General features: G+C 38.7%; 1 protein-coding gene across 1 annotated transcript; it reads left to right on the forward strand.

Moving 5' to 3' along the window:
- Positions 1-2,886: 2,886 nt before the first annotated feature.
- Positions 2,887-24,549, forward strand: qpct (glutaminyl-peptide cyclotransferase). The gene is made up of 7 exons (XM_060830844.1): positions 2,887-3,089; positions 6,067-6,213; positions 8,976-9,257; positions 16,515-16,688; positions 18,697-18,796; positions 20,405-20,521; positions 24,130-24,549. The coding sequence occupies exons 1-7, from the start codon at positions 2,973-2,975 to the stop codon at positions 24,273-24,275; spliced, it is 1,083 nt and encodes a 360-aa protein (XP_060686827.1). The 5' UTR covers positions 2,887-2,972; the 3' UTR covers positions 24,276-24,549.

Genomic DNA, 24,549 nt, shown 5'->3' on the forward strand with positions numbered 1-24,549 from the left:
TTTGAAGATGTTTTCTGTGTTTTAGGAAATATTTAATTGGGAGTCCATGCATCTGCTCAGTCAAGAGCCGGTATACACAGAATGATGTGCAACTACTCCCATAAGGATATATGTAGGCCCAACAAATGGTCTGGTTGGATTACTAAGGAATTAGATTAGCTTTTTTGCTCACATTGCCCTCAGGAATATTGCCAGCCTATTGACTGATGCATTCAAGGTTCCCTGACTGACCTCACAAACGATAGTAATAGCTGTGTTGGGAGGTTCCATTTGGTCAGATTCCAGGATTATAGCTAGGATCAAACTCAAACAACTTCAGTGTCTGGGCATTGGGCATCCTGATGGCTAACTGATCGTACTTTCAACATTGGAGTATAGATCTGAGCCTTTTTGTGCTGGGAATATTATTTAGAGAATAGTGATATCTACTGGCAATGTACATACAGGCATCAAATGATGACAGAATCTGCGGATTTATTTTTTCCACAGGCTGCTGGCACTTATTATCCAGGATAACATATAAACAATAGCCACAAATCAGTACTCTCTGAGGGACGAAGCATTTTGATGAGTTGAGGTTCAAAAATTGGAGGGGTATTCATTTTTAAATAGGAGCAATGACTATTTATCCTTCTTGTGTGTTTTTATGCTTTCTTTTAGCTAACAGAAACCATTCCAACCTTGTTCTATTCTTATGTATCTGATCAACGTCAGAGTATAACATGCATTGAATTCTCTTCAAGCTCATGCAGTTTCACCTCTGATATCACTCAAAATTCTATTATTGATTTCTTTCTATTTCTTATCTACATGCTACCCCTGAGTAACAAAATCTAAAAGGCGCACATTGGTTTTCACATGTATCCTGATAACAACCAATATTACCTTCCCACCATCTCTTTCAATTTGTCCACAATTGCTAAATTATCACAGTGTTTACCTGCTAACCATTACCACTGAACAGAAAACTTTGTTCAATTAAACATGGTTGGACTTAATCTAACTTTTTTTTATCTCTGGTCTAAATTTCATTTCAAGATAATTACTCTATCCTGCCAACTGTCTGAGACTAAACTGGGCTGTTTTGAAACCTCAGCGTCAAATTTGACATGAAGGTGTGCTTTCCATTCTGTGTTCACACCATCACTAAGACTGCCTATTTCTATTTCTGGAACATTGTTCTGAAAAAATGTCCATGAAGATATCCTGTCTGCAGGTCATCTTTTATTTACACATGCATTGTGCAAGATACTGACCCAGCTAGCACAGAGCTGGCTCCTACAGTGAGCAAAATCTCTGACACTCCTGTTTATTTTTTTCTCTTTTTTTTGAACAGAATCTCCGACACTCTTGTTTTTTTTTCTTTTTTCTTTTTTTCCCCCAGCTCCCTCAGAGGCAGCTCTCAGAGTGAACAGAACCTCTCACCCTCCTGTGTTTTTTTAAAATATTAACCCCCACACTACTGCCTAACTGCGGTAGTGCTTATATTTTCCCCAGCATCCGTGTTGTGTGTGTGCAGGTGTGAGACACAGTGAGAGACACAAGGTGTTTGAATCTTTATTCAATTTCCACCACCAGGAAGAAAGGAAACATTCGAGTAGCCAGTGACAACACTCCTGTTTATATTTGTCAGCCAGGAATCTTTGATTGGACCAGACTAATAGCTCCAGTCAGGGAACTCATATTCAATGATGTGTAACTGGCTGAACATGATCCAATCACTACATCCTTCCCCCTCTATTTCCTGGGTGTAGGCCCATTCTTTTTCTTGTAGCTTCTCCTGGGGCATTTTCACACCAGGTCCAGTTCCTCTGACTCTGCCTCAGGTACTGGTGGCATATACCAAACTGTAGCCTCTTGTGTCCAGAGCATCTCAGCTGAAACTCATTTTCTTCATCAGGTGGCCACAGCATCAATGCTGCAATATCTGCCATGTCCATCTTGTACAATGGTGCATAATTCCTGGAATGAATCATAAACATGGAGCCTCAAGGTCTAGATAGCGAATGCTGATGGCTAATCTCTCAACTTCCCTCTATAAATTTGTACAATGCAAAACTCTGCTGCTCATCACACAAGTCCCCTTCATCCATCACCCTAATAGTCACTGACCTACTTCACATCCAGCAATGCCTGGATTCCAAATTTCTCATCCTTGTTTACAATTCCTTCCTGGGCTCACCCCTCTCAATTTCTGTCATCCTTTCTTGTCCCAAAATCAACCAAGATATCTATACTTAACTAATTGTGCTCTCTTGAATATCCTCAATTGTAATCACGTCACCATTGTCATCACACATTTATCTCGATGCTCTAGAATTCCCTCCTTATACATCTACACTTCTCTCCTTTGCTGTCCTCTTTAAAATGTATTTCTGTGATCAAACCTATAGTTATCTGATCTAATATTTCTTAAGTGGCTCAGTAGCATGCTTTGTTCATTATGTTCCTTGGGATATTTTCTTACATAAAAGGTGTTAGATATATTTTTAAAATTATTGTTATTGTTGTTTATACTGCAATAATTCCTGTATAATTTTTGTGACCGTTATAATGCAGAAACCTTAAATGTTAATATTTATTACTTGATTTTATTGTACTGTCATTTAAAGAAAATCTTTCCAGATTTTTTGGAGACAATTGTTTACCCAGCAGAAGCAGAAAAAGCTTGAAACATCCAAAATTTCTTTATGCTCAATTTTGATTGGTTACAGTTTTAAAAAATAACATCCAAGTAAGATAAGCCAATGATCAAAGTACATCTTGATGAAGATCATGTTTTACCTATTGCTCATTTGCCAATCATAAGAAGTCTGGAATGACGTAAAAAAGGAAAGGCTTTTAAGTGCTCTGTGGGCTCTGATTAGACTCACAAGATTCCACATTAGTCTGTGTCGAGTGAGAGAGAGAGAGAGAGAGAGAGAGAGAGAGAGAGAGAAAGCAAAAGTGTGTGCTTGTTACAACAGCTGGAGATGGCTCGTAGCAACAGCTTCATCTATTCTCGTATTGCATTTTTATTTCATGTGACAACAATCTTCTGCCAAACCTATGAGCAAGAACAATATAAGGTACCATGGACCGAAGAAAAGGTAAGTTTTTAGACTGTGGTCTGAGGGCTATTGTGTTGCAAATGTGGAGACAGCTTGTAGTTTTACATTTTAAAATGGAGAAAAGCAGAGGAATTTTGAGGTGGGCTTCAGTATCTCTGGGGCCTATCATTAGTAGGTCATAAGACATAACAGCACGAAGATAATCATCCACCATATTTTGGGAAGGGAAGGGAGGAACTTTGAATAAAATCCATTTGTACAGAACATTTTTTTTTCTGTCAACAACCTAGCATTGCATTTAATATTGAACTCAGTATAAAAACCTCAATTTTAACTTTGTCTGTGACTGCAACCACAGGACTGGGACAGATGAAAAAGGTCTGGACATTTTAATCCTACTACTCCCACTTGAACAGTTAGCGGATCATAACCTGGTAAGACAAGAGTAGGACAGTGTTATGAAGCTGTAACAGTTAGAAATGAAAGTGCACAGAACAAGGGAAGTAGTGAGGAGAAAAAAACAGAAGGCTTTTGCAGGGGAGGACTATGTTTTCCTCCAGTGATTTGGATAAGTACTCCTGCTTCTCTAGGCCTACAAAATGAAATCTTAATTCTTGATTCAAATTTGCCTCAGCTTTTTTGCAGCATTGAGTCTATGAATATTATTGGGAAGGTTTTGCATTATCGTTGACTTATCCAAAATTGATAGCGTGACAGTCTGAATGTAACTTTATTACAGCTTAATATTTAACAGCTGTGATTAAGATTAACAATATTCCTTTCTGCCTGTGGTAAAATAAAGTTGCCTAAATTCTGGTAAAATAGAAGCAGAAACAAAAAAAGACTGAGACAAATTTTATGGGTTTACAAATATATGCATTTGAGTAACTGAAGTGTTAGAGTTGTTTTGGTAAAATTCGTAACAAATGTCAAAATTCAAATAACAAAATTAGTGATGTAATATGAGTTCTTATCAAAGGCAATTCTGCTTTTTTTGCATGTTTGCTCCGAGTTCTGGTTAATTTCCAAAAATATCATTATTCTCAGGAAGTTCCATATTTTATATTCTTCGGTTGTAAGGGTAGCATATTTGCAGAGCAGAAACCATAAGTTATCATGGGTGAATACATTGTAAAATCAGGTACACTCAAAAAAGAGGAAAATAGAGACTGGATTAAGAAAGACAGAATATATAGAAAGGAAAAAGAGAAAAAAAGTACTTTTTGAATCTTCAACAACAAAACCCAATAAAATACAGTAATAGCAACAGCTTAGTAATTGTACAAAAAGGGTAATTAGTCCCTTCATGGCTTCCTAAGGAGATTGTCTCTATTATGTAATGCCTCAATAACATTCTACCCAATGTATGCAGACACTCACAATCTGAAACAAAAAGGTCTCAGTGTGAATCATATGTTTTGGATGGATATCAGTATCGGTCTCATTCTACCCTGCTGGATTTATTTCCACCAGCATTGTTCTTCTGGTGCTTGCTCTAACCAATGATAATGCTATGAACAATGCTATGATTGAGTTAATTCCTTTTACATTGTAGCACCTGTCTGCTTAAAGCTGTTTTGTAAATGCTGGGGCTTCAGAATCAGAACTATTTACACAGTGAACTTCTCAAACCAGTTGGTTTTATTTTGTGATGACTACTTTAACTTTTGGGTTGCAAAATCTTTCCAAGTCTTCATAAACTCCTCAAAAGCCAACAATGTGAAACTGTAATTCACATGCCGATAGATGATGAAGGGGCTGTATTCTCAGCCTGCCTATAGTTGTTGACAGTAATTGACATTATGTCATGAATGGCACTGCTGGTTCTCGGGATACAATTAAATAACATCTTTTTAAGTTATTTTCTAAATGTTTAGCTGACTTTACTTTACAATATAGCCTCCAATATTAAGGTGTGTTGAAAAGCCATAAAATAATCTGTTCTTATAGAGGAAATTAGTATGAAATACACTTCATGATAATTTTAAGAATAGATGAAAGCTAAGCATTAGATTTGTTCTCCTTTGCTAATATTGCTGTTCTTTATGATATAGGAAATGATAATTTTAATTATTTTGCTTTAGCTGAACAACTGCCTCCTAAACAATTATCAGGTTGGTTTGCTGTTGTAGTATGCAGAGTACATCTTTTGCAGTATTGTACTTGCGTATTATATGGATCATTTTAACAGATCTTGCTATTTAGCAGTTAGTTTAAGGGAACTAATTTTCAGGTCCATTTCTACTTGTTATGGACCAGACCAGACCCTCTCAAAAATATATTAAGAAGGCAGCCCACACCCTATTGTTTTCTTATATTAAAGGCAAATGTGAGGTGCTGTATTTCAGAAGCAATTCGATTGGTCAAACTACTCAACGTTAAGCAAAACACAATTTAGTCAAACACTACAGTTAAAATACAGCAAAAGAAAGAGGAACTTAGAATAACATAACTCCATCAGAAAACTTAACAGAATAATAAATTATTTTATTACTGACCAGTAGCTGTTCCAATATAGTCACATCCTATTAATATGTCCTTGACAAAAGGGAAAATCAGAAAACAGATTGTCTTACATGCAGATCTCCAATTCAGTAGGAAAGAACATCAAAAGACAATTCTGAGAGAAAACTCAGAGAATGTAGCAGCCAGGCAAGATTCACTGCCTTCCAACCCTGCCGAAAGCTAAACTAAACATCCCTGCTTCTGTGGGTGGTAGCATTCAGGTTGCTTTTATTGCTCCATCTTTTAAAAAAAATACCCAAAGCTTCACATGTTGTTTATCTTCTCACAGATTACTTATCCCCTGTCCTCAATCTGTCTCTCTTTTTTAAAAAAAAATAGACAAAATAAACTCTTAAAGCCACAGGATCTCCATACACACAACTTCCTCTTGGTAATTTTAAAAATGTTTTTGAATGCTATTAGTTCTAAGATGCCTGCTAAAGGCTGAAAACCCATGAGGATGGCACATATTTTTAATGTTCTCATTCTCTCATTGACGTTAAATCATTAGCTGCTCCATAAGCCCAAGTACCTGACTGCGGCTGATACCCGGAATGTTACATCACTGACCAACCTTTCTATGATGTGGTACAATGATCTGAGACCAATGCTTAGAGAGAGATATCCTGGATCTATTGGAAATGTGGCTGTGCGCCAGGTGAGTGTCATTAATGTTTTATCTGCTTTGAAAACTTAGTTCTCCTTGCATCATGTTTGCTCTTATTTCATTGAGTTTAGACAATTAAAAGATGATCTGATTTGAACTGTTTAAAAGGTTAACTATTTCCTATGGTTGGGTAATCAAGAAATAGCGGTTAATCATATAGTTAAAGCCAGGCCATTAGGAGGAAAGCAGAAAGCACAGAAAAACAGTAGTCTGAATCTGAAACCTATCCACACAAAAATTTCCAGATATTGTATCAGTTGGAGGTTTCAGGATTGAGATGTTTTCTCTGTAAGGGTGCCAAAGGAATACGGCTAAAGAGAAAAAACTGAACTAAATCTCAAATCAGCTACTATCACCTTGCATGGTAGAGTAGATCAAACAGCTGAATGGCATTCTCCTGTTCCTATGGGTTGAATTTTACTGTGAAGCATACCACTCAACACTCTGCCATTGGTCAGCTTCCAAAAATCAAAGAAATGTTAGAGCGAGCATGTGGATTATCAACAAAGGGGAAGTAAACTCTTGGAAACAAGATCCCCCAATATGCAAAGGGAAGCCTGGAAATGCTATCGCCTCTTCCTTCTTACTATTACAAAAATTATTTTCAGTCATCAGTTCCTCACGCTGATCGTCTTTCCACAACAAATTTCATGGCTTTGAATGTATAAAATATTGGTCAATTGTCTTGGTAACAGGCCAAATTACCTATGAATTACTTATTTAAAATTTATAGGCAAGTTGTCAATTTCATCCTCTAATCATATTATGGCATGGGGCTCTGCTGGAAAATGGCAAACTTGTCATCTCTTCTATTTTACATAATCAAATCATACCTGATAGAGGCCATAAAATCCAGCTTAATGTTTCTCTTGTTCCACAGCACTCCACACATTGGTCCGGCTTTAGACAAGGCCAGAGTCTGACCATAATTTGAGATGTATGAGTGAACTTTAAGTCTGCTATTTGGTCAACATCTGAACGTGGTGAAATTATTTCTGTGCATATATTTGGACAATATAAAGGATCAATTTGAATATGTAAATATAATATGATTTCAATCTGATAGCAAAATATTCAACAGAGTTTAAGGGCATGTTAACTATAGCAGTTTAGAGAAATCACTGATCTCTGCTGTTGCCCTGGTATTCCCCTGGTTTAGAAACTAGATATCTTAATCAGACTGCAGTTGAACATTGTTATTCAATCTGACTCTGGAACCCAATTGGCATGCAACACTGTAGTGATGGAAGCAATGCTCTCAACATTATATCTTGTAATACAGCTAATGAGATGCAAGAAAGAAGAGATGGTATTACATGACCTAAAGTGCTATTATAATTATTTGGACATCTGACAATTAAAAGTATATCCATCAGCTGTAAAAAAGACTTAAATTCATTGTGGATTCATGGAATCAAAGCTAGCAAAAAAAATGACTGTGATTGTTGGAGATGAACCACTTTAACCCCAAAAGCTGCAAGAGTTCCTGGATAGTTTCCTGGACTCAGCCATCTTCAGTTGCTTCATCAGTGACCTTCCCTCCAGCATAAGTTTAGAAGTGGGAATGTTTATCGATGATTGCACCTTTTGCTACTTCTCCGATACTGAAGCAGTATAGGTTCATATGCAACAAGATCAAGACAATATTCAAGCATTGAATAAAAAGTAACAAGTCGTATACATGCCATATAAATGCCAGGCCATGACTATCTCCAATACTACAAAATCTCACCATTTCCCCATGTCATCCAATGACATTGCCATGAAAAAATCATGAACAAATGTCCTGGCACTTACCATTGACCAGAAACTTCACTGGGCCAGCCTATACATTCTGGCTACAGGACAGATTGGTGACTAGGAATTCTGTGATAGTAATTCACCTTGTGGCTTCCCAAAGGTTATTACATCTACAAGATACAAGTCAAGAATGTAAAACTACTTTCCATTTGCTTGGATGAGTGTGGCACCAATGTCATTCGGTAAGCTCAATGTCATCCAGGATAAAATAGCCCATTTGATTGGCATGCCATCCACTAACTTAATTGTTCTATCCATCACTGAAGTGTAGCAACAGCAATGTGTACCATGTACATGATGCACTATTGCAACTCCCCAATCCTCTTTCAACAGCATCTTCCAAGTCTGTACTCTGCACAACCTAGATGTGAAACAGCAACAGTTGCATTGCAACAGCAACAAATGCATACGAGTACCACCACCTGCAAATTCCCTTCCAAGCCACACATCATTCTGATTTCAACTATGTTAGTGTTTCTTTACTATCAATGGAACTCCCTTCCTCACTGTGGGTTATACCTGCATCAAATGGACTGTAGCAGTTCAAGAAATTAGCACACCACCATCTGACAATGTCCATTTTTTTAAAAAAAATGCATTTTAAACAAAACTGTCCTCCAGTCTATGAATTGAAGTGATGACTATTGACATTCTCCTTAACCATTGCAAGGAGCAGCCAAAAGTTGCATGAAAATGGGGATCACTTAAAACCCCCCTTTCAATTTTGTTGTTATTATCAATCTCTGCATTATATTGGCACTTTGACAGAGAAGAATACAAGAACTCCTATCTGATTAAATGGATCAGTCCAATACATTTACACTTAACATACAACATCCTACTTCATGCCTTTATTAAGAAAGCTAACCCATAGATACTCCAAGTGAAAATACCTTTTAACCATTTATGTTTTTAGCTTTATTAATCTTTGTTAAAATTATTTTTCTCTACAGCATATCATAAGTCGGTTAGGTGAACTTCAGGCTGGATGGATGATTGAAGAGGACAATTTCCAGGACTCAATACCCTATGGAACAGTCACATTTTCAAATATCATCAGTACCCTGAACCCCTCAGCTAAGCGGAGGCTGGTGCTGGCTTGTCACTATGATTCAAAATACTACAATGAGTGGTGGTATAGCAGAGTGTATGTGGGCGCCACTGATGCAGCTGTACCATGTGCCATGCTGTTGGAACTGGCTCGTGCATTGGACAATCTTCTACTTGAGATGAAGGTACTCCTTGATATATGATACATCATTGCAAAGACATTGTAAACTATTAGTCTGGAAAGAATCACTCAAAATTCTCAGTTAATTTATCTATCCTACATTTGAATCAAGCCAAGTGAAACTGATTGTTAAAATGTCAACCTAAGCAATAATGAATATTGTGGTTTCACCCCGTGCTGACCTCTAACCCGCCCTCGATCTCTTCATATCCAACTGCCGCCGCGACATTGACCGCCTCAACCTGTCCACCCCTCTCACCCACTCCAACCTCTCACCCTCACAACACGCAGCCCTCCACTCCCTCCGCTCCAACCCCAACCTCACCATCAAACCGGCAGACAAGGGAGGCGCAGAGGTAGTTTGGTGCACCGATCTTTACACCGCTGAGGCTAAACGCCAGCTCGCAGACACCTCCTCCTACTGCCCCCTTGACCATGAGCCCACCTCACACCACCAAACCATCATCTCCCAGACCATCCAAAACCTCATCACCTCAGGAGATCTCCCATCCGCTGCCTCCAGCTTCATAGTCCCACAACCCAGCACCGCCCGTCTCTACCTCCTACCCAAATCCACAAACCTGACTGCCCAGGCTGACACATTGTCTCAGCCTGCTCCTGCCCCACCGAACTCATCTCTGCATACCTCAACACTATCCTGTCCCCCTGAATCCATGGACTCCCCACCTATGTTCGGGACACCATCCACGCCCTCCACCTCCTCCATGATTTTTGCTTCCCCTGCCCCCAACACCTTATCTTCACGATGGACATCCAGTCCCTGTACACTTTCATCCCCCAACACGAAGGCCTCCAAGCCCTCTGCTTCTTCCACTCCCGCCGACCCAACCAGTGCCCTTCCACTGACACCCTCCTTCGACTGACTGAACTGGTCCTCACTCTTAACAACTTCTCCTTCCAATCCTCCCACTTCCTCCAAACCAAAGGAGTTGCCATGGGCACCCACATGGGCCCCAGCTATGCCTGCCTCTTTGTCAGATATGTGGATCAGTCCATCTTCCGCAGCTATACTGGCACCACCCCCACCTTTTCCTCTGCTACATCGATGATTGTATTGGCACTACCTCGTACTCCCATGAGGAGGTTGAACAGTTCATCCACTTTACTAACACTTTCCACCCCGACCTCAAATTTACCTGGGCTGTCTCAGACTCCTCCCTCCCCTACCCAGACCTCTCCATTTCTATCTCGGGCGACCGACTCAACACAGACATTTACTACAAACCAACTGACTCCCACAGCTACCTAGATTACACCTCCTCCCACTCTGCCCCCTGTAAAAATGCCATCCCATACTCCCAATTCCTCCGCCTCCGCCGCATCTGCTCCCAGGAGGACCAATTCCACTACTGAACAACTCAAATGGCCTCCTTCTTCAAAGACCGCAATTTCCCCTCCGACGTGGTCGATGATGCTCTCCACTGCATCTCCTCCACTTCCCGCTCCTCTGCCCTTAAACCACACCCCTCCAATCTCCACCAAGAGAGAACCCCACTGGTCCTCACCTTCCACTCCACCAACCTCTGGATACATCGTATCATCCTCTGTCATTTCCGCCACCTCCACACAAACCCCACCACCAGGGATATTATTTCCCTCTCCACCCCTATCAGCATTCAGGAGAGACCACTCCCCCCGCGACTCCCTTGTCAGGTCCACACCTCCCCACCCCACCAACCCAATCTCCACTCCTGGCACCTTCCCCTGCAACGGCAAGAAGTGCAAAACTTGCGCCCACACCTCCCCCCTCACCTCCCTCCAAGGCCCAATGGATCCTTCTATATCCGTCGCAAATTCACATGCACGTCCACACACATCATTTACTGTATCCGCTGCACCTGATGTGGTCTCCCCTACATTAGAGAGACAGGCCAATGTACTTGCGGAACGTTTCAGGGACACCCGCATCAACCAACCCAATTGCCCCGTGGCTGAACACTTAAACTCCCCCTCTCACTCCACCAATGACATGCAGCTTCTTGGCCTCCTCCATCGCCAGACCCTGGCCACATGACGCCTGGAAAAAGAGCGCCTCATCTTCCGCCTAAGAACCCTCCAACCACACGGAATGAATGTAGATTTCTCCAGCTTCCTCATTTCCCCTTCCCCCACCTTAGCTCAGTCCCAACCCTCAGATTCAGCACCGCCCGTTTGACCTGCAATCTTCTTCCCGACCTCTCTGTCCCCACCCCCTCTCCGGCCTATCAACCTCACCCACACCTCCTTCCACCTATTGTATTCCCAGTACCCCTCCCCCAAATTCCCTCTCCCCTACCTTTTATCTCAGCCCGCTTGGCACACCAGCCTCATTCCTGAAGAAGGGCTTACGCTCCTCGGATGCTGCGTGGCCTGCTGTGTTTTTCTAGCACCACATTTTTCAACTCTGAATATTGTGATTTCCCATTTTAAGAAAATTGTCATTTTTTCCCACTTAAATAAACACTAACTTTTTTCTGTTTTTAACAAATTTTCTGGTTGAAGATGTTCATATGATGGATGATTAATATGGTAACATTTCAGGCTTCACTTCATCAATAGTTGTATAGTAACTTATGCCTTCCCCTTGGCGTGTTTGGTGGGGTGAAACATTTAACTACCTGGAAGAGACCTTGACACTTGCCCAATTAAGTCAGTGGCAGGCAGGCTTTTGATATCCTTGCCACCCCAGCTTCAATCAAGTCTATCAATTAGATGTTAGACATAAATTCAAATTGAAGAATGTAATATAGTAGCCATTACTGAGGCATGACTGCAGTATGATCAGGACTGGGAACTAAATATACTGTGTTATGAGGTTTACAGAACAGACAGGGAAAATGGTAGAGGTGATGGAGTTGCCTTATTGATTAAAAACAAAATTGCTTCAATGGTGAAGGAGGATATAATGTTGAGAAAACACTCAGTGGAAACCGTATAGTTGGAACTGAGGAACAGTGAAGAAATTAAGACTTTAATAGGTATTGTATACAGACTACCTGGTAGCTGCTCTGAAGTGCTAAATTGTATAAGTGCAAAAATTAGGCAAGTGTCCAGGATATATGCCCTGGGTACAACAAGAGGTCAAGCAACATTGGATTTAGTGGTGAATAATGAGTTTGATTGTGCATGAACATTTATCAAAATCATAACATGATTGAATTTAATGCAACTTTTGAAAATGAAGAGTTTTAGATTTGGGTAAAGCCAACTGGAACAAGGCAAGACAGATGGTCCACAGTGAACTTGGAAGATTTGCTAATGGATAAAACAACTGAGGAACAGTACAGGATATTTACAGAAATATTTAACACCATACAAAACCAGTTTATATGCCTGAGAGAGAAAAGTTCTATTTCACAGGGAAAAAATAGCCATGGACAACTGAAGAGCTGAGTGACGGCATAAACTGAAAGAAAGCTTAAAAAAATGTGAAAAACAGCACTGATCCTGCTGAATGGGAAAAATATAAAGGCCTACAAAAGCCACAAAGCATCTTATATAAGCTACTAAAATGGATTATGAAAGGAAACTTGTTGGGGGCATTAAAATAAATTAAAATACGTTTTGTAGTTAATAAAGGGAAAGTGGATAGTCAGGAGCAACACTGATCCATTAAAGATTGAAAGTGTGTGTGTGTGTGTGTATGGGGGGTGGGGGGGGGTGGTAAATGTTCATGATTATGGGGGAATAGCAGACATGTTGAATAATTACTTTGCCATAACATTTACAGTAGAAGAGGAGGATAGAAGTTCGGAGGAAATTAATAGCAGATTGAGAACAAGGACTGAATAAGATTAAATAAGTAAAATATCAGTATGAGGAAATTAATGAGGAAGTAACAGATCCCCAGGACCTGACAGTTTCCATCCAAGAGTATTAAAGGAAATAGGGAAGAACATTGTAGATCTCTCAGCTTCCCTACATACAAGAGTCGTTCTTCTGGATTTGAAAATTGTACATGTCACTCTGCTTTTTAATGAGGGCGAAAGAGGAAAACCAGGAATTACAGGTCAGTTTAGCAGAAGTCTATAATCAAGGATGGGGGTAACTGAATACAGGTCAGTCTACTATAATGCGAGTTTCATCAGTGTGAAATGGCTAGAACACAATTGACAAATTTGTTTGGATAACACAAACTTTCTACTGAATGGATATAGCGATCTTCTACAGCACCATTTTCATAGTGGTTTTCCATAGCGCAATTTTCTATAGTGCGAGGAACACAACTGTTGTGTAATGCCAGAACGACCTGTACCTTGGAAATTTTCGTTTAATCAGGGAAAGTTGACATGGATCCATGACAGGTTGGTCATGCCTGACAATCCTCACTGAATACTTTGAAGGGGTGACTAAGAGAGTGAACAGGAGAATGTCTGTGAATGTTGTTTTTATGGACTTCCAGAAGGTATTTGACGAAGAGCCATGTAAGAGATTATTGATTAAGGTAAAAGCCCACAGAATTCAGGGCAAATAAGTGACATTGCAAGGAAATTGGTAGAGTGGCAGACAACAGAAAGTAGGAATAATTGGTAGGTTCTCAAATTGGCAGGATGTGACCAGTAGTGTTCAACAACGATCTATATTAAGGCCTTAATTTTCATATTATTTATTAATGGCTTGGTGGCTTGAAAGTCATATAACCCAAATTTTTGATGGCACAAAGTTAGGCAATATTGTAAACAGTTCAGATGGCATAAAATTATGAAGGGACATTGATCATCTAGGTGAATAGGCAAAACTATAGCAGGCAGAGTTCAATACAAGCAAATGTAAGATTATCCACTTTGGACCAAAAAAGGACAGATCAGGGTACTTTCAAGATGGATGAAGTTAAATACAGTTGATGTCCAAAGAGATTTAGAACATCAGATCTTTAAAATGTCACAAAAGGTGCAGAAAATCATCAAGAAAGCTAATGAAATTCTGGCTTTTATATCTAGAGCAATGGAGTGCAAGGATACAGAAGTTATGCTAGTTATATGAAATCCTGTTAGATCCCACTTGGAATACAGGTCATTTTGCTACAACGTGAGTTTCATCAGGGTAAAATGGTTATAACGCATTTGACGAATTGTGGACATTGTTTGGATAATGCAAACTTTCTACTGAATGGATATAGCAATTTTCTATTAATAATCCTCTACAGCACAATTTTCTATAGTGGTTTTCCATAGTGCGATTTTCTATAGTGCAAGGTTACAGAGGAACACAACAGTCACGTTATAGCAGAATGACCTGTAGGGTGCGCAGATCTGGACACCACACATTAAGGATATATTAGCCTTTATATTAGCGATCTTCTACAGCATAGGTTTACAAGAGTGATACTTGGACTTCAGGGATTGTTATGAATTAAAATGAGAATCAGCTTTTATTGTCACATATATTCACTCGCATGAGTACAGCTAAAAGTTTACAAGCTGCCACTTATGGCACCATGTTAGGAACAAATGTGCCAAGACACAGAATCTTGGTACAAAGCAGATGAATAAAAAAAGCAAATTAAGAAGTTAAACATTACAGTACTTCTTACTGAAATGTAGAAAAATTTCAAAGCAAGGTAATAGTTCAACATTACAGTCAGTAAGGGCCTGGCCATGCACTCGTCGCAAGGGCTTGACCTTGCCTCCACTGCATTGGGCTGCCTTTCTCACTTTCGTCACTGGCCGCCTCAGACTGCCTGTTCCCTCTCTCATCGCTGGTCCCTAGGGCTGCCTGTTCTCACTCTTGTCGCCAATCCCTGATGCTGCCTGTTCTCATTTCCACCGCCTCTCAGTCTCAGGCTGCCTGCTCCTTTTCTCATTGCCACTTCAGATGACTGCCATCGATGTTGGGGACCCCTTTTACCACAGATTTGCACCTCACATAAGGTAAAAGTAGAGTAATCTAAGAAATAAAAGTAGTGAAAGAACAGGAAAAAAATTGAAAGAAGTAAAAGTAAGAGTCGACGGAGTAGACAAACTGTACATGAGCAGGAGCCTGCTGCACTACGGTACTACTCTGCTACTATCTCCAGTATGGGGGGAGATTATATACATTAGGTCTGTTTTCTCTGGAATTTAGAAGGGTAAGGAGTGATCTGACCGAAGTTTTCAAGAAATTATTAGGAAAAGAGTGAATAGATAAAGATAAACTATTTCTACTGGTTCGGGATTCTAGAACTAGGAGACATAGTCTGAGAATTAGAGTCAGACCATTCAGGAGAGATGTAAGAAAACACCTCCATACATAAAGGGTTTTGAACTTACATCTTTAGGTGGCAGTGGATGCAGGATCAGTTGTTAATTTTATATCTGAGATAGATAAATATTTGTTAAGTAAAGGTATAAGGGGATATGGATCAAAGGAAAATGTATGGAGTTAGACCACAGGTCAGCCATAATCTCAGTTTTGTTGGAACAGGCTTGAGGGGCTGTATGGCTTATTCCTATTCTCATGTTCCTATCAATAAAGCAGAGATGGAACATTGTCAGTTATTCGGAGGCATGGTGCCTGATTAAGAGATGCAGCACCATAAAGGGGGATCCATTGAAAACAAACCCCTGCCATTTGTGCTGATCCCCATCTTCTATGATCCCCAGCTCAGACTTTGTAGGGTTTGCCCATTTTAGGAACTCAAGCAATATAATTTTGGCTGATGTTTCAATGCTGCATTGTAGGACATACAATCTTTCAGATGAAATGTTAAATCATGGCCATCTCTGTCTGCTTAAAAAGAAGTAGAAATTCCCATATGCTATTTGAAGTGAGTCCTCCCACGAGTGCCAAAAACAGTAACCAATAATACTAAAGCAGCTTATCTAGCTAGTTATTCTACTCCAATAATAGAACTTTGATTTTCACTCCCCTGTTTAAAAAGGGAGTAAGGCAAAAGACAGCAAATTATAGGCTGATTAGCCTAACCTCGGTCATTGGTATGATTTTGGAGTCCATTGTGAAGGATGAGATTTCTGAATACTTGGAAATGAATGGTAAAATAAGGTATAGTCAGCATGGTTTCATCAAGGGGAGGTCATGCCTGACAAATCTGTTTAGAATTCTTTGATAATGTAATGAGCATACTTAAGACAGAGATAGATAGGTTCTTGATTGTCAAGGGGATCAAAGGTTAGAGGGAGAAAGTGGAAGAATTGAGTTGAGAAACTTCTCAGATTGAATGGTGCAGCAGACTTGATGGACTAAGTGGCCTAAGTCCTGCTCCTATGTCTTATGGTCTAAAATCAATATGTACTTACGTGTAAATTGTTTGTCCCTCATTTAGGATATTAGTGACAGACCAGACCTTACCCTGCAGTTAATATTTTTTGATGGAGAAGAAGCATTTCAATATTGGTCTGATATTGATTCACTATATGGTTCACGACATTTAGCGCAGAAAATGGAGAGGGAGGCACATCCACCAGGTGCCACTGATACCAATCAGCTGCATGGAATTGTAAGTACTGACTACATGCAAATCAGGAAAAAAAAACCAAGAAATGATTGTCATTAATAGATGGTCCAGGTTTTCCCAAACACAGACAAAAATTCAATTCCTACCTATTCAACAAATCCCTTTTTCTTCCTATTGGTTAATGGCAATGTAAAATCTTGTGAACCACAGCTAAAACAGGCCTATTGGCTGTTCGCAGTTTCCTGACACTAGGGGATGCTTCAACAGTCTGAAGTCATAGTTCAGTTCAGATGGCAGCAGCTCCGAAGGCAAGCCTAGAGGTTTTTCCTAGCTGCCGAGAAAAATGGAGACTCTTACTATTCTAATTAACTGAGTTCAGTTTTATTTTAGAACAAGCTTCCAGAATAGTGTAGCTTCGATGTAAGAACAGCAAATAGGGTGCACAATAGAGAAAACATCCTCCACTCTCCCACATGGTGCTGGCCTAGCTACAGCAATATTTTCTAGTGAAAATATTTCAAATGTTGGCGAGAGGGCACTTTGATTATGAAGTTCCCTCTCAGATACCTAACCCTCATGCATCCTGCTGCTCGTCTCCAGGTAGAAGGCTTCAAAAGAGCCCTTCAGCATTGAAAGCCCACCTGCACCTTTTATTTGATGTCTTCCATAACAATTCAAGGGACACCTCTGAAAATTGCAAAGCTTGGTTGTTTTATCCTGGGTGTTATTTTGGGTCCAAACAGTCCCCATTCCTGTTTCCCACGTTGGGGTACAAACTTCAGCCTGTATGTAGAATGTTGACATTTTGGTATTGAATTGGAGATGCTGGTGTTGGACTGGGGTGTACAAAGTTAAACATCACACAACACCAGGTTATAGTCCAACAGGTTTAATCGGAAGCACTAGCTTTTGGAGTGCCGCTCCTTCATCATAGAGTCACAGAGATGTACAGCATGGAAACAGACCCTTCGGTACAACCTGTCCATGCTGACCAGATATCCCAACCCAATCTAGTCCCACCTGCCAGCACCCGATCCATATCCCTCCAAACCCTTCCTATTCATATCCCCATCCATACACATACCACCCTCTGGGTGAAAAAGTTGCCCGTAGGTCTCTTTTATATCTTTCCCCTCTCACCCTAACCTATGCCTCTAGTTCTGGACTCCCCGACCCCAGGGAAAAGACTTTGCCTATTTACCCTAATCATTGTGCCACCTGATGAAGGAGTGGCACTCCAAAAGCTAGTGCTTCCAATTAAACCTGTTGGACCATAACCTGGTTGAAAGCAAAGTACTGCAGATGCTGGAATCTGAAACCAGAAGAGAAAATGCTGTAAAATCTGAGCAGGTCTGGCAGCATCTGTAAGGAGAGAAAAGAGCTGACATTTTGAGTCTAACTGACCCTTTGTCAAAGCTGGGGACTATAACCTGGTGTTGTGTGATTTTTAACTTTGCTATTGAAGACAGCAATGCAAAATATATTTTAAATGTAATCACTGATTGTTAGGGCAACACACAAAAGTTCAATTCTGTTGAATACATGATCCCACCCAGAAGGTGCAGAAACTAAAATAAATATAATGGTTACTTGATCAAATGTTTATCTTTCAATAATGAACAACATTGAGTATGGATTGTCATTCTACTACCCTTTCCTTACTATGAGAAAAATGGAGACTCTTACTATTCTAATTAACTGAGTTCAGTTTTATTTTAGAACAAGCTTCCAGAATGGTGTAGGTTAGATGGGCTTCAGATTGGTATAACATCGAGGGCAGAAGGGCCTGTCCTGTGCTGTAATGTTCTATTCAAGGTTTGTGGGAAGATTTATGTTCTATGTTCTACAATAATGCAAATGCATTTTAGAGAGGATATTAATCTGAAGTTAAAGCAATTCATCACCCCCTAAACATTTTAGTGATGGAATTTAGACCTGATGGGGTAATTTTTAATGCTGTAAAATATATTTGGTAGTCATTGGAAATTGAGATAATTAACAAACTATTGATTTTCTAATTTTAATTTGACTATTACCTTATTATTCTTAGGACTTATTTTTGTTGTTGGATCTAATTGGTGCACCAGATCCAAGATTTCCTAGTTATTTTCCAAATACAGCTAGATGGCATAGAAGACTACAGCTAATAGGTAACAAACACTAATAGAATTATTAGTGATATAGATTTACTATAAATTTGTTTATTATTATTTATTGCAAATTTTATTCACCTTGCATTTTGCTTTGTGTTTTTTTTCCTTCTGACTTGAATGTATTCCTAAATACAATTCCCCAATCAATTCTCACTCCAAATTCATCATCTGCTGAATCTCTTATCAATGTATAAACTTGAGCTCATCCAAAGCTCTATCTTCCATGCCCCAAATGCATATGAAATCTGACTTACTGATCCATCCTTCTGCTGACTGACCTCTAATTTTTGCTTACTTTTAAAGTGTTGAATGTAGTTTTCAAATCCACTCTGTGACCTCTTTCCTTTTTATCTTTGTCACTTCCTCCAACCATACAAACCTCAAATACCCACACTCTTCTGATTCACACCCCTTAATCATCTTTGATTTTAATCATGCCCATCTTTAGCATCCATGCTTTCAGTCACAAAGTTGCTATCCTCTGAAATTCTCTTCCTGAACTCCCCTACTTTTCTTTAAAGCATCTGTTTTAAAAGCTAACAAGTCTTTGACCACTACCATCATATCTCATGTAGTATAGTGCCAAATTTTGTTTGATAACATTCATGTGAAGTATTTCAGGACTTTTTACAAGGTTAAAAGTGCCACATAAATATCAAATGAATCAGCTTCCAAAGACCTGGGCAGCTCATCCCAGATTGGAACAAATTAATGTGTAAAACATATACTTACTATATTTATTAAATCACTTAAGAAATTATTTGTCCTCAGGAATTCATTACGTAATTTTCCAAAGCACAAATGCTGGCCATTGAAATTTCAAATGGGGTTTTGCCTGCCTCCTTAGTGTATTAGTGAAAACTACCAAGGAAACAGTACAGAAATCTCAATGCTTTATCCTGATTCAATTTACAATCAACTTTTACAAGAAACATATATATAGATAAATTGTAGGAGTCGAGACATTACGTTGAGGTTGTACAGGACATTGGTGAGGCCTCTTCTGGAGTACTGTGTCCAGATCTGGTTTCCCTGTTATCAGAAGGATATTATTAAGCTGGAGAGGGTTCAGTAAAGATTACCAGGATGGTGGCAGGAATAGAGGGTTTGAGTTATATAGCGAGCCTAGATCGCCTGGAACTTTTTTCACTGGAGCATAGGAGGTTCAGAGGTGACATTACAGAGGTTTATAAAATCATTAGTTGTATAAAGGTGAATGGCAGGTGCCTTTTCCCTAGGGTGAGGAATTTCAAGACTAGGGACCATATTTTTAGGGTGAGAGGAGAAAGATTTTAAAAAAGATGAAAGGTAATTTTCTTACACAGAGAATAGTTCATATGTGTAATGAACTTCCAGAGGAAGTGCTGGATTTTGGTACAGTTTCAACCTTTAGAAGACTTTTGGATAAGTGTATGAATAAGAAATATTTGGAGAGATATGGGCCATGCACAGGCAGGTGGGACTAGTTTGGTTGGGGATTATGGTTAGCATGTGCTGGATGGACCAAAGGGTCTACTTACAGATTGCATGACTCTATGACTCTATAATAAAAAACATTCCAGGTCAATGACCTTTCATCTGAACTTGCTTGTTGTTTTCTAATAGAACGTCGTCTGCACCGACTGGGTTTACTGAACAACCACCCCAATGAGGTGAAATATTTCTGGACCAGAATGCGAGCTGGGGATATTGAGGATGACCATTTACCATTTTTGCAAAGAGGTAAATTGTAGCATGTGACAGTGAAAACGTTTTTCTCCTGTTATGTAACAATGTCATAGATCGATTTATATTTAGCATTGCTTCCTTGTTTTTGTACTCTGTGGCTGTATTTATAGAATAACAGAATAGAAATAATTGATTAACTCTTTATGAAAGCCATCACAAGCTGATGGGGCAACTTGCCACTTTCTGTAAGGTTCTATAATTTTAAATTGTCTTATACTACTTCACTTAATTGTAGAAATTGAATTTTTTTTCTAACATATATTTTATTGATTTACATCCATTGATTGCAGCCTGTTTATAAACAATGTCTATTCATCCTTTCTTGTCCTTTAACAACATGCTAAAAGTAATCCATGTACGATTTGCAACAATCTTTTTACTGGAATGGTTAGCTCATTTTAAGTAAAGATAAAGCAGTGAAACAAAGTTTACTCACAGCCTGATATCTAATAGTAATGGAATCTCTTGCATAAGGATGTTTAAAAACATCTAGGTGCCACAAACAAGGCCAATATTTGCTCCACATTCCAAATTGTCCTTCAGCTGATTGGATCATGAGGCCATTTCTTAGTTAAGAGACAACAATTTATCATGGGTCTGGAGTAAAATATAGGCCTAACTAGATGAGGCAAACAGACTTTATTCCCTAAAGGTCATTAGTGAATGAATTAAAGTATAGCAGAGAACTGTGGATGCTGAAGATCTGAATCAGAAACAGAAATTGTTGGACAAACTCAGCAGGTTGGCGGCATTTATAGAGAAAAAGCAGAGTTAATGTTTTGATTTGGTAGCCCTTCTTCAGAATTGGAATTATGAAATTATTATGAACGAGGCATATATGAAGGAGTCATATATGTGAAGGCTATATGAAATCTGTTTGAGTGTCATGATATTGTTATTTAAATCCTTTCTCTTTAAAAATAAAAAATTGCATTAGTCATCATTCAGACTTAAAATAAGACTCTAACTGCTAGAATGCATTAATTGACAGAGCAATTGGTCTAGCCGAGACAATAAAAACTTAAACATCTGTTCCTGCAGTTTCAATAGACTTAATTATGAGATCTTCTAAAGGTTGTTCTTACTGATGAGGCGATTTTGAAACCTTGGCCAAGTTTCAAAACCTCCAAATCCTTTCATCTTACTGGGGAGCTGAGTTCAAATTTTGATTTTACAGTTTTAATATCTTATTAAAGTACATCTTTCATGTGGTGGGTGAATAGACATTTGTTTTTACAGCAGCTGAATACTCGAGGAGATATAACACTTTTTTAAATGGGTTTCATGGCTGAGTAGTTTCCACAGAAGTGTGCGTGATTTTCTTCATCTCAATGGCTCCTGAGGTCTACGTGTTGTCTACCTTGAGTGAGTGGTTATGGAAGTGGCATGGGGGTATGAATGCGGTTTAGGAAGATTGCATGGAAGGATAGAGACTCTTATCTTAGCCATAGTTTCAGAGAACTGAAGTGGTAGAGGTTTGGAAGTGCAGATGACCAGGATATTCTGATGAAAATCCAGTCCAAAAATAATCACGTTAGAAATGATGTGTTCTGATTAGGTTTACCTTTTCTTATTTGGTTAATGATTTTCTTTTTGTCAGAAGAAGTCAAATTATGTTTGTGTAGTCATCCATATGACCAATCACATTTCTAAAGGGCATCTTCTATCAGATATACTCTCTCAGTATTGCTTCCTTCCCCTACTTCTGCTCATTAAATCCATTGTCCACAGTCAAAACATTTTCCCTTTCCAATCCCCATCATCCCAAATTTAAAAACCACTTTACTGTACTGATCACAATAAGCCAATCACTACAAGCCTCAATTTTCAAATGAACCTATTTGCCACACCAAATTTAGTTCGAATAGCTACTTTATCTGCTTCACAATTTTTTTTTTCAAACTTGAACTCCACGAAAGCTAAAATTTGTTTTAATCACACAATATGATAATCAACATCAGAAGCTTTGGACATTTGTTACTGTCCCCGTCTCAGTTGCTTTACTGCAAAATAATCATGTTTACTTGCCTCGAGTTGACCTTTGCAACTGTGGTTAGGATAAAAATCAGTTTCCTTTCTATCAAGTATTAACCTTAGAGAGAAAAGGGAAACCTAGTATTTCAGAACAATGAAGAATTGCACACCGTTTTGATGAGTATCACTCTGACCCATCTCCAATATCTACAATGGACTGTGAATTTATTATGAACATTACAATTATGATTGTCATATTTTTATTTTAAGCATCTTAACATCTGGAATTTATTTTTTCCTACAGGCATTTGTTGCTAGATAAGGCTGCTGTGTGACAGTAACTTGCATGATCTATCTCCAACTTGGCAGCTAATCAAATGGCATTCTTTTAGAATGATATAACAATCTGCTTGCTCAGAACTGAATCAAGCAAAATCTTTGGTGGAAAATGTCTTTGCTTGCTGTGTTTCTCCAAGTGTGAGAAGCCTAAGACATCTCCTTTTCAAACGTTTGTCTATAACTTCATTGACATATATAATTCCAAATAAACATGACATAAAATGAAGAAATAAGTTCCTACTCCATGATTCTGATGTAACCAAACCACTCCAGGCAAGCTCTGACCACAATTCTTTCTCCAATTATTGATAGACCCCAAAGGCAGGCAATTTGACCTTTCACAAAAACAACTGACAACTAATTAAAGGATTACTATTATATAAGAGAGCAGCAAGAATCTTAAAACTTGTTTTTTTATCTTCTATTAATCAATTGGTATAATGACAGCTTTAGCTCCGATACACTGAGTTCTTATTCCACTTCAGAACTTAAGTATAAAGGCTGACATACTTTTGTATAAATTATTAAATGTGGTTCAATTTTTATGCTGGGTAGATGGAAGAGATCCGATGGCATTATTTTGAAGAAGAGCAGAAGGGTTATACCTGGTATCTTTGTTAATTCACAATCAACATCACACAAAACAAATTGACTGGGCATATGAATCTATGACTATCACTTAGCTATTTATAGTAATTTGCTTCGGAAATTAGCAACCAATATTTACAATCTTGCAAAGCGACTTTAAAAGATAGTGCTTTGTTATAAAAAACTTTGAGTTGTCCACTGGTTGTGAAATGCACTATATAAATGCAATTTTTTCTTTTATTTCTGAATTAGTTGTGACCATTAAAACTGGCCATCTGATACATTGCTCCCATGATCTCTTGGTCTGCAGTACAGGATTTCTGCACGATCAGTAGTTTCATTTGTGGCCTGAATCATGGCATTAAACCACTTGAACTCATTACCTGTGAGTTTCTCGGATTTCTGCTTGAAAGCCACCCTCTGATGATGCTGAAGGCAGGCTGAGCAGGTGGTTTACTCAAAGGGTAATGCTTGGGAATGGCATGATGCAATTGATCTTCTATCCATCGTTGTGAGACATCATAAAATGAGTAGTGTGTGAATAAAGCTTCTCAAAAGTTTTATGTTCTTGATCATGTAACAGATTCTTAAAGCCTTATAGTGACCAAATATTCTGGACCACTTTTGATTGTGATATTGAAAGGAATAAACTACTAAACATTGAAACATAAAGTAATTCTACATTGTTTTATATTCCATAGGAGTTCCAATTTTGCACATCATACCTACACCGTTCCCTCAAGTGTGGCACAGCATGGAGGACAATGAGAACAATCTGGATCCAATATCAATTGATAATCTTAATAAAATATTGCAGCTGTTTGTCTTGGAATATCTCAGATTTTAGTATAGCTTTAGTTTATACAAAATTAATCGTTATGATTGACTTTGAACAATAGGCTAAGCAGATTTCAGTAAATAGCAGTCCCTCCCAGCTTAATGAAATTGGGAAACCCTTACTTATTGAATAAGTGTGGCTTCTTAGAGATAATGCCTGTTGTATTTAATATGCTAACTGAATCAATGTTAATTGTTGCTAATCAATAATATCTCATGTTCATTTTTCACTTATAATGCACACTGATCTTAGTTTTCAGAAAAATTTGTTCATTAGACATTTG

This window comes from Hemiscyllium ocellatum, chromosome 10, assembly GCF_020745735.1.
Source record: "Hemiscyllium ocellatum isolate sHemOce1 chromosome 10, sHemOce1.pat.X.cur, whole genome shotgun sequence".
In the NCBI taxonomy this organism is placed as follows: domain Eukaryota; kingdom Metazoa; phylum Chordata; class Chondrichthyes; order Orectolobiformes; family Hemiscylliidae; genus Hemiscyllium; species Hemiscyllium ocellatum.